Genomic DNA, 17229 nt, shown 5'->3' with positions numbered 1-17229 from the left:
AGCCAGCCAGAGTCGGAGGAGCCCCCACAAATGACCCACTGGCAGCAGGCACATTCCCACATCACAGGAGCTGCAGAGCAGAAGCTGATCTTCGAGTTACAGAGTGCTGGAGGCTGGGGCTTCTTGGAGCCTGAAGATCCCCTGGAGGAAGAGCCAACAAGCCTTTGCAAGAACAACAGTTGCGGTGCAGAGGGGTTCCGTTCCAGTGGCTGCAGCAAGACCCCTCCATCTCCCAAGTTGGTCAGAAGACAAGGAGGACTCACAGAGCACCACAGAACCACCACCTGTGAGCAGAGCCTTTTTGCGGTCTGTGGGACAGCAAGATCCACCAGCCGGTTGTTGGCTGCAATGGCAGGCCTGCAGACACAGTTTGCATGGGCTCCATCGGTGGCATAATACATGCTGCAGCCCAGGAAGAACCTTGGTGTACCAATGCCCTGGGTACCTAAGTACCATATACTAGGGACTTGCATAGGTGCACCAATATGCCAATTGAGGGGTGCAAAGGTTTACCAGTAACTAAATTTAGAGGAGAGAGCACAAACACTGGGGTCCTGATTAGCAGGATCCCAGATTACTACCGTCTAAACACACTGACACCAGGCAAAAAGTTTAAAAAAAAAAAAAGGGGGGGGGGGTAGTCATGTCAGAAAGATGCTAGTGTACTACAGAGGGGCAGAAAGGGGGTCAACAGACTTGTCTGCACACCATGCCACACATATGTTCCAATGACAAGTGTATACCGTTTTGGTGGAGGGACCCCTCGATGCCAAGATAACATTACAAACTTCGGGCAGATGGTCAAAAGCGGTCAAATGCCGCTGCTAAATCTCCATGCAAGGAGACAGGACAGGTTCAGGTGGAGAACAATCCCCTGCTGCTGCGAAAGGAGACAGTCTGACTGGAGGACTGGCGGCCACGCTTGGGATACCAGGCCCTTATTGCCCAGTCTGTTGCCACAAGAATAACTTGGGCCCAGTCATTCTTTATATTCTTGAGAACTCTGGGCAGAAGTGGTATTGACGTAAAGGTGGCCTGAGCTCCACTCGAGACAAAAAGCGTTGCTGAGCGAGTGCCGCCTTGGAAACTCCAACACACAAAACAGCTTACATTGTGTGTTTTCTGTACAGGCGCACAGATCTAACTAAAGTTCTCCCCACTGCTTAAAGAAACCTTGCACCCCCTCCAGATGGAGACACCATTCGTGTTCAGCCAGGTATTGACGGCTGAGTTCGTCTGCTCAGACATTCAGAGAGCCCACCAGATATTGAACCACCAGGAATATGCCCTGATGTTCCATGCATGACCAGAGGCGCAGTCTCCTGACAAAGGGTTCACAACCCCATCCCACTGGTACAAGGAACCCTACTCCTGTTTGTCACAACAACAAAAAAACGGTAAAAGCGGAACACTTCTGAATAACTGAAATGTTCACACACATGGGAGAGTGTGTTTCTATTCAAATTATAGAAATGGTATAAAAGAGTAACAGTCTAAGGTAACTCCCAACATGCTAACTTTGTGAAAACAATATTTCTTTGTTTAGGTCTAGGATATCAACATATATGGTGTCACGTCTTTGGACAATGAACAAGGCTTAATAGCCAAAACACAACACAAAGCTGTAATGGTGGATTCAACACACAAACTGGACTGCACTATCACTTGGTGTAAGTATACATACAGATAAGCTAGCACGATGCCACAACCAAACCTTGGCTTGGATGCCCACTGATCATAATGTAAAGGCAAAGATGTTTGAGAATCAAATAAAAATAAACAAGATGGAAAACAGGTGGTGCAATCAGTAATCCAGTAGTCCATCATAGAATCTTCATTATTAATACTAAGCATTATACAGAACAGGAAACTCATCTCTTCTTGGAAGCAGTGGGTGAACCAAAAGTAAAGAAAGTTTTAGAAACGTATCCCTTAACTTGTGAAAAGGAGTAAACACTTTACAAGTAAACTGACTTCCCTGAACGTTGATCGTCGAAGTTTCTTTGGCGTCGATGGAGATGGTGATCTTGATGACAATAGTCAATGGTCCTTCAACAGTGCTACATCTTTGGAACACTGACCTCTATAGTCATTATGGACGTAGAGCGAGAATGGTGTCAAACCCACCTTATAAAGCAAGCAAGTAGGTGCCTAAGCTTTTGATGTCGACGCCACGAGTCTTGAAGGAGATCTAGAACAAATACAGGAGTGACTACGTCAGTGGTGTTTCTCCCCTTGTCCGTCTTGTCTCTAATTGTCTCCCGTTGGGAGACCTTGTCGGGATGGGTTTGCTTCCAGAGGCTTTGGAATGCAGATTCGAAAGTTATCCTGTTGGGAAGGGTGTGCTAACACCCCTGCCACAGCAGGCTTTGTTCCTGACCACTTAAGAGCAGAGACTCTAAACCTTGGGGGTCAGAAACCTGTATGTTGGTGGAAGGCTAGTTGAAACTAGTCAGCCAGCATAGGGGTAGAAGGTTGGTTTTTCAGGGGGTGCATTTATTAATAAATCACTGGAATCAGAGTGGGTTTATTAATACAGGATGTTTGATACCAAACATCCCTATTTTCAGTGATGCCATCACATAGCTGGGTAGCTCGTATTAACCAGTGTTCACAAAATGCACAAAAAAATGCCTTCCCTGTCCAGTCTCTGTTTGAGAATTGATTAAGACATAGCAGGGGCATATCTGCTCTTGGAGATGTATCCTCACATGGAATATAACGCACCCCACCTTAGGTCTGAAAGGTCTGCTGTAGGGGTGACTTACCTATAGTGCATGCAGTGTTAGCTGACATGGTTCACAGGATGTGCCATGTCATAGTTTCACTTTTAGCTGCATGAAGACACGCAGCTTGCAATGGCAGTCTGTACTGCTAGGTGAGGGATCCCTGATGGTGGCACAATACATGTTGGGGGATACTTTGGTACCCATGCCATAGGTACCAGGAGTACCATTTAGTAGTGACTTATAGGGGTGCCAAAGGTATTGCCAACTGGGGAACAACTGCACAGTTTTAGGGAAAGAACTATGCCACTGGGGACCTGGGATGGCAGGACCTCAGTGGGCTTTAAGTCAAACTTGCATCAATTACCAGGCAAAAAGTGTGTGTGTGTGTGTGTTTGGGGGGGGGGTAACCATGTCAAAAAGGTGCACTTTCCTACACTGCTGTATCCCTCTTCTCAGAAAAAGGAGATTGTAGGGGAAACTGCTGTACAAGCAGTGCAAGGCAAGAGAGAAGGCTATTTTAGTTTTTTGAAGAGCACCAATGCAGTGTCTACCTGGTCTACAAAGAGACTTGTGCCATCAAATGGCATATCCATGGCAGATTGTTGAACATTACTGGGGAAGCTTGTGTAATATATACATGTGTGGCACTGAAGCATTACAAAGGTACCAACTGCTCTAGCCAGACAGTCAGTGGTGTTCAGGCCTCATCGGCTCACGCACTTCACTACATCTTGGCCATTCTGAATTATTTGCTGAGGGTAAGCATGAAGGTCATCTGGGACTGTGGGCAGGATATCACTCACCATGTCCCACAACAAGCATGAGTAATGCAACAAGAGGCAACTCCAATTTACAGACTTGAAAGAAAGGCTGGCAGAGAAAGACAGTTTATGAATGCCTCAATATGTTTCGAGTTTTTAACTGGCACAGTGGTTAGAAATGGATTTGGGTTTAGCTGAATAGTGGAATCCTGAACCACAAAGTTCTCTTGTGTTGGGTGCTGCAGAAATAAAGTTAGGTCACCTGGAGGAGACTTGTGTCATCTTTGTCTTTTGACAGAGGGGCAAGATCCTGGCTTTGCCCAGAAGCCCAAAATAGTGTATGTAAGGACCTCATTAAATAGAAAAAATATGGATCTGAAGAGGTATGCCCTGGCTATAGAAATTCAATAGGTACCATTTGCTTAAACCTCAACTGACGGGAACTGGAGGTCAAGAAATTCTTCCCCACTTCTCATCACCAAAGCAAATTAGGCAGATATCTTTTCAGATGGCCCAGGTGGAGAATTGTGGCATGTGTCAGTGTCAGGAGAAATTTCAAGGCCTCTGGCGGTCCAGAAAAAGTCTCATCACATACACTTCTGTTTCGTCATCGCCATCTTAATCTTCATGTAGTTACAGGTCTGAAAACCTGTGAGTTCACGGAAGCGTGTCAGAGTCAGAACGGTGTTGTGGAAGTCGTCATTGTGGGTACAACTTTGATTGATGTCACAGCAGATTTCCTTTCAGTCTGAAAGGACAATGGACTGTCCATCCGGTATCGACGCAAGGGAAGCCATGCCACAGGAGGAGTCTGAGAAGTTGTCAGCTCTGGAACCTCAGAGGATCCCACAGTGAGATCAGGAGGCGCAGTCAGGGACGGAACAGTCACTGATGACCCAACTGGGTGCCACAGTCCATAGTTGGATCCATAGGGCCCAAAAGGAAGCCAGAAGGCTCCAGAAGAGTACCATAAGTCAGCAACATAAACTACTTGTTCTGCTGTGGTATCACCTACGGACCGGTAACCCAGGCTGGATCAGGACTAGTGAGGAGGTTGGTTCCTTGGTGGGAAACCGAGATCTGTAGGTACCCCAACATATATCGCTCCTGACAAATGGTGGACAGAGTGGGAACAATGTTTGCACTTGAGGTTTTCCTTCTTGGATTTGAGGATCTGGAGTTGGATGATAATCTCTCTTGGGAACAGTTTTGGGACCGAGAATGCATATGTAACTTCGATCGGGATGAAGCCTTCCTATAGTGCTTTGATCGACTTCAGATTCATTTCAGCACATTTGGCGCACGACTTCAAGACATGAGGAACAGACCTTGTGTGGGTCAATCACAGACATCTGTTTTTGGCAATCCATAGAGGGTCTGTACCCTATAATTTTAAGGGCAGACATGTTCCTTTAACACTACAAAAATATGGGGAATTTTACTGTTAAAAGACAGATCTTGAGTCAACAGGCTCCAGATACAAGTCGGTAGACGTGGAAAGAAAGGAACCAATGTCGACACGGAGAGGTGGCAGTTATATTGTGGCCTGGATAGCACTTCTGGGGAGAGACAAACTCCATGCAGAGTTGTACTGGTGGTCGAGGGAAATGCTGTGAAAAATCTCTGCATCTAGTCTGGTGAATGGGAGAATTCACAAACTGATATATATGCAGTTAGAAGTATTCATCAGAAAAGGGGAAGCACCGCTTAAAAAATATATAGGTATAACTGTATGGTTGGTCTCGCAAGAACCTCACAATACAGTAAATTGAAAAAATAAGCATTTTTGATTGGATATGAGAGCTTTTTCTCCCATTGGCCTTTTAAGTCTTGCGGGGCCAAACCTTCAGCAGTAACTTGTAGAAAAATGTCCAGAGCAAATAAAATAGAACATTACGGACAGGGTGGAGGCAACCTGTCCACCTGGCACTGATGATAGGAGGGCTCAGAGGATCCACCTGAGGGGCAGAAAAAAAAAATGTTTTTATACTGCGGGTCTCAACAAATACCTCCTGTGGAGTACTGAGGTACTCCTGTGGGAGTTGTACAGCAGATTTTCGCAAGCTTCACTTGGTGAAGCCTGCACTGTCCCACAGTACCAAGGATGTGGTGCTTGATGGTGGTACTGCTGGAAGTAATGTAAAAAATATTTATTTTTTTTCAACAAAATTAAGTGCGAAAAATATGGGATAGAGGCCTTACAGCCTTCACCCATATGCAGCAAGAGGCGGACCACAGGGCCTGGCCAGAGGTCAGGGTCTGCAGCCAACCTGCTGCTGTTCAGCTAAAAGCTGTGCTCAGTGTGGGAGCTGAGTAAATATGAAAACAAAAACACCAAAAATCAATTAAAAAACAAAGATGTTATCGTTAGGTATGGAAATAAGACCTATTTGTACTTGAGTAAAAAAAAATAAAGCAAGACAACCTCAGAAATCCACTGGGGAAAAAAAGGATAAAGGGATGTTACAGTTGGGGAAGGTAATAAGATTTTAGATTACATACAAAAAAAAAAAAACTAGAAATTCACTTAAAAAAATAAAGCTGAAAGTCATGTTATATTTAAGACTTCAAATAATACAAAACCTAAAGTTTTAAAAACAAAAACAAAAAACTCTGAAGTTCTGCAGCTATCGTTTACTGAACGAACTAAAACTTGCACCTCACATGCACAGCTTATGACCTCATGTCACATGACATGTTAAATTACATCACTGATGACATCTCAAATGGCATAACTGACGACATCACTGGTGAAATCATCCAATGGATATGACAATTTGCTATAAACTTTTCATATTGGAAGGTATTCAGTATAGTACACGCACACTCAATTTTCCATAACCTCGGTCAAACTAATGGGCCTAACTTTTTGTACGTGCACAACAAGAATATGAACTACATCTGTTAAATCACCCACATTAACACATCAGGAACGTATTGAACTTTGAATTCCATTCAAAAATGGCATTCAGTTATCACTTAACTTAATTAGATGAGCCTGCTAAATACCTCATCTGACATAACATTTTTAGTAAGCAGCTTCACATCTGTACATTAGCCAATGAAAAGACGTGCACAACCAGGCCACATGGACAACCCTCTTTAGTATGTAAAAGTACCCTAACGTATATTCCTGAAATTAGCATAATGGTGTACAGTATTTTAACAATGCTGATAATCATATTGATACTTGAACCATAGCTGAGTCACCCATAAATTAGACATTCTACAACAATATATAACATCTGAGAATTTTTACTGAACTTATGGAAATAAATAACCATACTTAATAAACATCAAGTTTATTTACAAATTGCTGATAGTGCTACATGAGAACTCTCTAACGTTTGTATGTGCACAGAAATTCACAGGTGAATAAAGTGTTGTAAGAGCATGTGTTTTAGGCCTTTGAAATAACCCACAACCTATTTAAAATCCACGTCTGCAACTCAAACTAGTTGTGCCCTACTTACTAGGACCATACTGAATCAAACTTGCTTGCAGTAGTACATTATTTCTATTTTTTACATGTAAAGAAACTCAATCTATTCTGTATATGTTTATGGGGCTTTTACTACCTCCTTGTTTTCTTTAAAAAAATAATCAGGTGGTTTATGCAGGTATCTGAGGAGCAGCAGCTTGTAAGAGGTATTCCGTGATGACATTAATGATGTAATTTGGGCTACGATCAGTAATGTAATCAATGATGTCACTGAACATGTCATGTATTACCTAATATGTGAGGCAATAAACAGTGCATGCAAAGGTGCAAATTACAGATAGCTCAAACTAACTCGTGGGTTTCAGTAGTTATGTTTTGTTTTTAAACATTAGCTTTTGTATTATTTCAATACCTAAAAATAACAATTTTAAAGATTTCATGGACACTGTTTCCATGCACACAGTACAGAAATTCTTTTTGGTATTCTGAGGCATTCATTTACGCTAGTTTGAGTTTCCCTAATAAAAAAATCTAAATATAATATTGATCATATATTGGCTGAGGTTTTTATATTTGAGCAAAGTTTTTTTTCTCTCTTTGGAACCAGTATTTCGGGGTCCTACAGGCGAACAGCAATAGTCATTCTTTAAAGATATTAATGAAGCTAACATAACAGAAGGCCAAAGTAGTGGTAAGTGAGAGGGTTAGCAGAGATCTAAGATATAAAAAAGGAATCTACACAGTTGCAGTGTGAGGGGATAGCTGTGCCCAGGAAGGAATGAGAAGCTGCTGAGCCCGCCCGAGTGGCTGAGCCCTGTGAGGTTTGAAGGTGGATATACAGCAAGAAGTTGGAACGTCAATACCCTGTTAGCTGCAGCATGCACTTACAGTTATTATTTTTTTTTAAACATATTTTTTGTATTCTCTCACCTCCTTTAACACAAAAAAACAAAAGACAAGAGTAATATGGCACGACGTTGCCATTCGACTCCTGGGTAAATACCCACATCATATAGAAGAGACAGTAAATGTAGTAAAGTAGGCAAGATCACAAGAAGTAAATGAAAAAAATAAAAATAAAAATAAAATAATCAAATACACCCATTCATACCGTCAATATACGGAACTCCTGTCAGTATGTTAATTTTAGTAAAATGTTTGGTTTGGGAATGAGGAAGGGGGAGAATTAGCTTATTGCCTCAAGGCTAATGTATGCACCTGGCGCAACACACCACCTCAAATGGACCTGGTCATTTGAGAGATATATATTATATATATATCCCTCTTAGCAGCTCATCAACAGTCCAAATTGCTACACCACTACGCCATATATGCACTGAAGGAGCTAATGGGTTAGCTCATCAATGTGCAATGTCTATGTCCAGGACTATAAGGTGAGCATTATCAAATGAAGGTCTCTACGACTCTTTAACGATGATCTACCTTTAATACCCGGCAGATCAATGCTGGCATGCTCATGGATCCCAATACCATTCCGGATGATCCGCAGAGATCCCTCCTTAAACGCACCAGAGCAGGTGACCAGCTGAAAGGAAAGAACAAAAATATAAACTATCATTATATTTTGCAACCCAAACACTTCACAAAGTTCAAGGCACAATAACAATATAGAGAGTATTCTAATAAGAAACTGAACAGTAAAGAAATACATCAGGCAGAAGCCTGGGTATCACGGCTATTTTCGTTATCCAGAAACGTGGGTGATAAATCTAACTGAACTTTCAGAGTTGTGCAATGACTGAAGATTGGACAATTACTGCGACACCGATTTTGATTACTTTAACTGGATAAATAACAGAAAATGTATGTCTCTTATGCTAGTTTACCTGTTAATGTTTTTGAGAAAGGGATAGAAATAAGGGAAATTTAACATTTAACTGCTATTAAATAGGCATCTCTAAGCACCCACAAAGAACAGTTTGCTTTATCATGTTTAAAATGTTTAAGTACATAGGGTAAAGCTGACAAGTCAATGAACCATACGCTCGCTTAAATGGGTGACAACACAAACGTGGACGGCTTTGCTAATAAGCTGTCACGCAAATAGCACTATTTGGATTGGAAACACATTAATGTGAACTGAATTCGGAAGTTCTCATTTAATGTTTTTATTTTTTTGCTCTGATTACAAAATGTATTAAAAAAAAATTAAAAACTGTGTTGCAAAAGAAAATGGATAACGGTTATACATATTTATCTCCGGTTTAAAAAATGTTCTCAAAGCAAGAGGCATTGAAGTAGTTTGAAGCTTAAACTGGGTGAGCTGTCCCATAAATCAGCAGCCTTTGGTTCCCTCTGCTCCAATTCATGTCAATCCTAGAGACGTAAAGGAGACTAGGTAATTTAGGGTTTTTTGACGATTCCTTCTAAAAACAGAAATTGCCCCACAGACCCTGCTTTGCAAGATGGGATTTCTCCTGTCCCTTGCGCTTCTTAATCCCTTCAGAGCGTGTCGACCAAAGGCCACCAAATGCAAACCCTTCGGGTGCGTCTGCTGGCCACTGGCCGACACTGCGGAGGGCTTAAAAGAATCCTCAGGTGCTAGCACCGTAGGATTCCTTCTTTTTTTTCTTTTTTTTTCATAAATAAAGGAGAGATGCAAATCGCTTGTGCACGTCCTCCCACTCCCCCCTCCTGCCCATCTGTGATGTCAGCATGCAGTGAGGGACACTGATGTATCAGTTTCCCCACCAGCGATAAAGACTCGAGGTAGGGGCTTGCCTCCGGGAGGCTGTGGGGAGGGGGGTATCCACAGTGCCTCCTCGGATATCAGGGAAGCATTGTTGGCCAGGGGATAGTCTCCCGTTTCAACAATGCCTTCCAGGCACTGTTTCCTGGCTGTGGATCACAGCACAGCCCACAGGCAGGGAACACCACTAGACACCAGAGAAGTGCCGTTTTGGGTTGGCCCTCAAGGTTATGGGTTGAACCCCGCCAGAGGGGTCATTTGAAAAAACAACAACATTTTTTTAAAGGATTTATCCCTGGGGCAGTAATCGCACCCTCTAGGATAATTAAAAAACAATTTAAAAAAAAAATGCCAAAAAATTGAAATGGTCAGAGGGTCGGCTCTCTAGATCATGGCTCGACCACCCTGCTAGCATCAATTTTTATTTTTTATTTTTTATTGTGTGGTTCCCCTGGGGGCTGCAGTCGGCCCCCAGGTGCTGGCTTTTTGGGCAGTGCAACTGGTGCGGCTCTGGGCGCTGACCTGGGGAGGTGGACGCTGACATCAAGGGGGGAGCTTTGTTTAGAACAATAACTTATGATTTAAAAACACATGCTGCAGAGTTTTTTGCACTTCCAGATTTCAGGCAGCAAAAAATATTTCAAGATTTCCCACTAGAAAGAGATGGAGTTTTATCTAGTAGCAGTTTCGACTCACTTTAAAGTAGTGCGGAGGGTTACTTTGGCTGATGCAAAGGATGTGTACTGGGCAGATCACAGATCTGTATTTTATCTGGATAGAATGGATTATAGATTTTGTCACAGAGTTGTTTTTTGTTGTTGCCCCAGTTGATAAGATGCAAGTCTAATATACAACAGTGACTGTTACGAATTGTCATCATAGAGCTGCATGCAAACTACATAAAAGATTGTATGACATTATGTTTCCCTCCCCTTAACCCCGTGCTCTTGAGTCCCCATTCATAATGTTGCTACAAAAGGTTTGTTTGGGTAGATATACATTCTTGTTGGCAAAGTCAGATTTTACCAGTGGCCTAAAACAAATGAAATGTAATTGAGAGAGGGTCTCTGGAGAGATGAGGAGCAGTTTTGCCTGGGAATGATGGTGTGGTGAATCCTAGTTTGTTTTAATAAGGATACAGGAGTTAACTAAGCCATTGGCTTGCTGACTCGTGCCCCCGTCACCCAGTGACTTTTACCCTACTTAGCTTGCTCTGTTTTAGCACATTTATTTCATTAATTCTTTTAAGACAGCTGCCTTGTTTTGACTTAGGCCCATGTTTTGATCTTCCTTATCAGTGCCACTGCACTAAGGCATCAAGATCAGGTGACAAATGCAAACTGGAGGTGCTAGCGTTCGGTACTTTCTCTCTTCACGCTTTCGAGGACTTTTTTTATACTAATTACCGTCCCAAGCACACCTTATCTATTTGTTTGGGAACAGACCTACGTCAGGGGTCCAAGCAGATCTGTATATATACTCCTCACTTTATCAGATAGAGGGATTCCAACCATATGCCATCGCTGCTATCGGTGCAGCACAAAGCCTTGACTCTGACCCGGTCTTTGTGTTCCTGCGGAGTCTGAGCTAGAGACCTCATTCAAAGGTAACAAGGGTAGAGGGGGCTCTTCTCATGGACATGGCATTGGAAAATTGAGGTTTAACATACCTAGCTCTCTTCTAGGTTAGGCCTACAGGCTAGGGTATTAGGACATATCACACACTTCATGATATCGAGTGATGTTGCAAGATGGTGGGGTTTTTTGTATTAATGACTCGTCTTTACCATTCTGTTCCTTGCGCATTATCCTAATCATTGCAGCCCATGAAACTTATCGCAGATTGCAGTTTCAATGAAATAAATATTGTTGAAATCTTACTGCATCTCCCTCATTGCCTGTGTGTGATTTAGACATGTTAATGTGAGAAAGGGGTAAGCTCTGTTTAACAACAACGCTCCCTTAGATGTCACGCTTTTGAGTCCATGCGTAAAGGCTGCCACAAATCACCTCTAACCATTTGGAGTTTTTGGTGAGGTACTGCTAGTGAGCCGGAAGGGTTGGGATGACAGTTGCTAATTGTTGTAGGATTGGCATAGTCACCTACAAACATAAGTAGTGTCATCCTTAAACCAGCAGTCTTGCCTGGAGCAAGAGTCCAACTACGACATGGTGCCACCAACGATGGTGTTTAGGCACTAATTTACGGATACCCCGATTATCACAGCCCCACATACTACGAATACCCTAAGTACCATTTTTAACGGAGACGTTCGTGGTCTTGGGGAAAAACCCTCCACAGCTGAACAGGGACCACCTAATTAAGCTGTAGGTTGTTCGAGCTCGAACTAATAAAAGGACTATACTCCCCACTTGGTGTGCCATCTCTTCACTCAAATTTTAGGTATGGCTAATGCAATAGATATTCCTGGGAATGCTAGACAAGCATTATCTTTAAACCTAGTAGCGCATGGCTTAAAAGATGAGGGCAGAGATGTTACTTTCATAGTAGAAGCTAATGAAGCATACCCAACAGAAACATTTAACTCTTGGGTCACCTTTCCTGAGGAAGACCGCAGATCAGTCAATTTGCACGAATGGCAAATGTACTTACACAATACCAAGCATACCAGTGTCATGAAATTCCACTCACATATCAAGAGCATCAGAACTGGTTCGAAGGCGTCCTACCGCATGTGATACAACACGTGAGAGGTTAGGTCCTTCAGGTAATGACGGACCAACGTGGCCCATATTCGCCACATACACACCTCACCTGGATGTACAAAACATGCAGGCCTGCGAGATTTATATTTTGAATTAGTAACGCTATACAGACAAATAGTTCAGTTCATAATGCGAACAATGAATACAACACCAGCGCGTCCAGCACCACCAGCACCTGCTGGATACCAAATGGTCTCTGGGATTAATCCACAAACAGTACATACCATCATGGGTAAAGTACTGACAGAACGGGAGAAAATACCGTTCTGGATAGCCCAGATAACAAAATAGGCTGGAAGCCGTGCAGCCCCATACGGGACCACAGGAAAACATAGAATTCCCACTATCTGCCTGCCCTTCGAGATGGTTCCCCCAGTGGAAGACTGCACCACATGGGGTACAGTCTTTGCTGGTATATATACTACCACACATGGTACCCCGACACTTGCTGATTTACCTGGAGTGTTAAAACAAATACAGAATGAACACAGGGCTGCACCAGCCCTAGATCTGAGAATGAAGCTAATGCGTAACTTCGATGCAATCTCTTCAATAATACTCAGTAACATTAAAGGGGAAGCGGTAGCACTGGCTATACGCCAGCGTCTCCGGGAGATTCCACATGTGGACCAAGAGAGAGCTACCAAGAGTTATTTCTGACACCTAACACTAGTACAGGATGGGATAGCTTGGGAGCCAAACCAAGGAAGGTTGAAATACAAAGTACCACCCCTAATCATGGTGCGAAATAAAAACAAGAAAATACCAAAAAGCGCTGGGATAAACAAAGAAACATTTGATGACAAACAAAATAAGGGAGCAGATTCTCCACATCTGGAAACCTCCGAAAGGAGATACACTCTCAGAAATAGAGAAAATATAAAAACTTCAGACAGATATACTGATTCACATCCCTCTCGTTCCTTTCAGGACGTACCGGATAGATGTAGCGAGAGGGGGCCGTCCTGATAGACATCCTGAGTCCATGAAACAAAAGACTTGCTGCAGTATTAGGACAAAAAAAGATAAGTCCCCACAACAAAAGCCACAGTTTAAAAAGAAAAAGGTGGCAGCACTGTCAATTAAAAATGCCAGTACACTTGAGAGTATTGCTGAAGAACATGAGATGGGCAGTGACACTGTTATACAGCGCAGCAGAGGTCACAATAGGTCGCCAGAGTCTGAAAGAATATCTGGATAAGACAGCAACTGGCGATTTAATTGCAGTTAAAACTGCGGACGGGTGCGTTCTCCCACCCGATAGGGTATATGATCTAAAAATTCTAATTGAGGGAGACATAGAACGCAACATTAAGGTGATATTTTGGTATGAACTTAATTGTGACATCCTATTGGCCGAAAGAGATTGGCCGCCTGAACACGTCCGTAAGCTCCCACATGGGGAAGATGTAATTTTGCCTTCTTTCTCTGATCTTGTTCCGGAAGCGGTAAAACAAGCCTACGCTGTTGATTGGGCTTTAAAGCAGGCACCAGCATTATACAACAATCATGTAGGTTGGGACAAGGAGTCTCCTTGCCATGTAATACCTATTAGGTCTACACCCCAATCTCAGCCACAATATCCTGTTGAACACGAGGCTAAGGCTCCAGTGAGGGAGATACTCAACTAATTTGAATATCAGGAAGTAATAGAGCTCTGTGCCTCTGCAATGAATAACCTATTATTCCCGGTTGCAAATCCAGAATAGTTTTAAATTACAGACACTTAAAACAGTCATACACAAGCTATACAACATTCACATAGCACAGCACCAATAATAATAATATAGTGCGCAAAAAGTACAAAACAATGTTGGATATTTCCAAAGGGTTCTTCTGCCAAAACATACCCTAAGAAAGTCGGGACCCGAGTGCATTCTCATTTGGCTCACAGAAACGGTTTTGCCATCTGCCCTAAGGCTATAGAAACAGTCCGGGACTGTTCTCAGCTCGTGTAACATTGATATTACATGATCCTGATCCTGAGGCACTATCCTATGTGGGTGATATCTATCTCACAGACAATGACCTTACCTTTCATATTGCCAGGATCGATCAGATCATTTTAGGATTTTCAGACCTCAGTTACAAATTTAACTTTAACAAAAGTAAGAAAGCCTTTCTTAAATAAGAGCTGTCAAACGAGGGGAAGAGCCTGGCCCCGCACTTCCTAGAGAAATGTGCACAATTGCACCCACTTAATACGCTCAAGAAGCTGCAATCGCTACTTGGCTTTTTTAATTTTGGTAGAACATACATTCCTGATTATGCACAACGTATCAAGCCTCTTTATGACTTAATACGCCCAGATTTTCTAGCAAACACTGGTCAGTTGAATACAGGGAGTGCAGAATTATTAGGCAAGTTGTATTTTTGATGATTAATTTTATTATTGAACAACAACCATGTTCTCAATGAACCCAAAAAACTCATTAATATCAAAGCTGAATATTTTTGGAAGTAGTTTTTAGTTTGTTTTTAGTTTTAGCTATGTTAGGGGGATATCTGTGTGTGCAGGTGACTATTACTGTGCATAATTATTAGGCAACTTAACAAAAAACAAATATATACCCATTTCAATTATTTATTATTACCAGTGAAACCAATATAACATCTCGACATTCACAAATATACATTTCTGACATTCAAAAACAAAACAAAAACAAATCAGTGACCAATATAGCCACCTTTCTTTGCAAGGACACTCAAAAGCCTGCCATCCATGGATGCTGTCAGTGTTTTGATCTGTTCACCATCAACATTGCGTGCAGCAGCAACCACAGCCTCCCAGACACTGTTCAGAGAGGTGTACTGTTTTCCCTCCTTGTAAATCTCACATTTGATGATGGACCACAGGTTCTCAATGGGGTTCAGATCAGGTGAACAAGGAGGCCATGTCATTAGATTTCCTTCTTTTATACCCTTTCTTGCCAGCCACGCTGTGGAGTACTTGGACGCGTGTGATGGAGCATTGTCCTGCATGAAAATCATGTTTTTCTTGAAGGATGCAGACTTCTTCCTGTACCACTGCTTGAAGAAGGTGTCTTCCAGGAACTGGCAGTAGGACTGGGAGTTGAGCTTGACTCCATCCTCAACCCGAAAAGGCCCCACAAGCTCATCTTTGATGATACTAGCCCAAACCAGTACTCCACCTCCACCTTGCTGGCGTCTGAGTCGGACTGGAGCTCTCTGCCCTTTACCAATCCAGCCACGGGCCCATCCATCTGGCCCATCAAGACTCACTCTCATTTCATCAGTCCATAAAACCTTAGAAAAATCAGTCTTGAGATATTTCTTGGCCCAGTCTTGACGTTTCAGCTTGTGTGTCTTGTTCAGTGGTGGTCGTCTTTCAGCCTTTCTTACCTTGGCCATGTCTCTGAGTATTGCACACCTTGTGCTTTTGGGCACTCCAGTGATGTTGCAGCTCTGAAATATGGCCAAACTGGTGGCAAGTGGCATCGTGGCAGCTGCACGCTTGACTTTTCTCAGTTCATGGGCAGTTATTTTGCGCCTTGGTTTTTCCACACGCTTCTTGCGACCCTGTTGACTATTTTGAATGAAACGCTTGATTGTTCGATGATCACGCTTCAGAAGCTTTGCAATTTTAAGAGTGCTGCATCCCTCTGCAAGATATCTCACTATTTTTTACTTTTCTGAGCCTGTCAAGTCCTTCTTTTGACCCATTTTGCCAAAGGAAAGGAAGTTGCCTAATAATTATGCACACCTGATATAGGGTGTTGATGTCATTAGACCACACCCCTTCTCATTACAGAGATGCACATCACCTAATATGCTTAATTGGTAGTAGGCTTTCGAGCCTATACAGCTTGGAGTAAGACAACATGCATAAAGAGGATGATGTGGTCAAAATACTCATTTGCCTAATAATTCTGCACTCCCTGTATACATGCATCCTTAGGGAATTGCAACAGGACATGCTAGAAGCAAAACACCTACACACGCGTGATGATAAAAATGTGGTCATCAGAATAATTGCTGGTGCCATTGGGTTTACTTATGTCACCTTTAAGGAGGGCGACACAGTGCCCATAGCGTATAAATCCCATTTATACTAGAATGCAGAACAACGTTTTGCACCCACAGAAAAGATTCTGACTGCAGTTCAAATGGCGGTTATTAAGGAAAGATCGTTAGACCAAGGGAAACGCATTATTGTTGTTACTCCGGTGCCAGCCTTAAAAGCGGTCACTAAAGCAAGCTTTCCAAACGCTAAAGCATTACATCCACGTTTGATTCAATGGGCTACCTCCCTGACTGCCAATTATGTTGACTATATCTTTGATCCACAACTTAAGACACAAGAATATCTCCAGTATGAACAGGAGTACGCTGCACCTCTAGATATTCTACCACGTGACAGATATCATGCTGTCGTTATTCTGATGGTTCAGCACAACCAGCTGTAGGTACGAAACATCAATATTCAGCAGCTTGCGCAGCCATGAGTGGAGTAATGGAGGATGGAATTTTCCACCCGCATAACACCTACACACAGACCTTAGGGGACTGCACAGCTCAGCTGGCTGAATTTGAAGCTCTTCTACTAGCACTTGAACACACAGAGCCAGGATTGCTGACTTTAATTGTCTGTGACTCATACTACTGCGTCCAGTCCTACGATGATTATTTAAATCATTGGAAGGTGAATGGATTTAGAGATTCCAAAGGGAACACCATAAAACACAAAACATTGTGGGGGAGGGTGGCTGATCTTAAAGAGAAGCTACTGTGTGTCCATGTAGTACACACATTGGGCCGTCAAAGTGTAGAAGTACACATTATTGGCAATACTTTGGCTGATGAAGCAGCCAAATCTGCAGTGGCTATGGCTTCTGTGGCT

At 42.7% G+C, this 17229-nt stretch overlaps 1 protein-coding gene across 2 annotated transcripts in view; it reads right to left on the bottom strand.

Annotated features, from left to right (window-relative positions):
- Window positions 1–17229, bottom strand: part of DDB1 (damage specific DNA binding protein 1) — a 682863-nt gene that overhangs the window by 404335 nt on the left and 261299 nt on the right. For both annotated transcript variants that reach the window (XM_069223262.1, XM_069223263.1), the window contains exon 10: window positions 8376–8478. In XM_069223262.1, coding sequence (XP_069079363.1) covers window positions 8376–8478 — 103 coding nt within the window. The remainder of the gene's footprint in view (window positions 1–8375; window positions 8479–17229) is intronic.

The sequence above is a fragment of the Pleurodeles waltl genome, chromosome 3_1 (genome assembly GCF_031143425.1).
Source record: "Pleurodeles waltl isolate 20211129_DDA chromosome 3_1, aPleWal1.hap1.20221129, whole genome shotgun sequence".
NCBI lineage: Eukaryota > Metazoa > Chordata > Amphibia > Caudata > Salamandridae > Pleurodeles > Pleurodeles waltl.
Note: the sequence above shows the minus strand (reverse complement) of the source record. Positions and strands in the feature narration are given on the sequence as shown.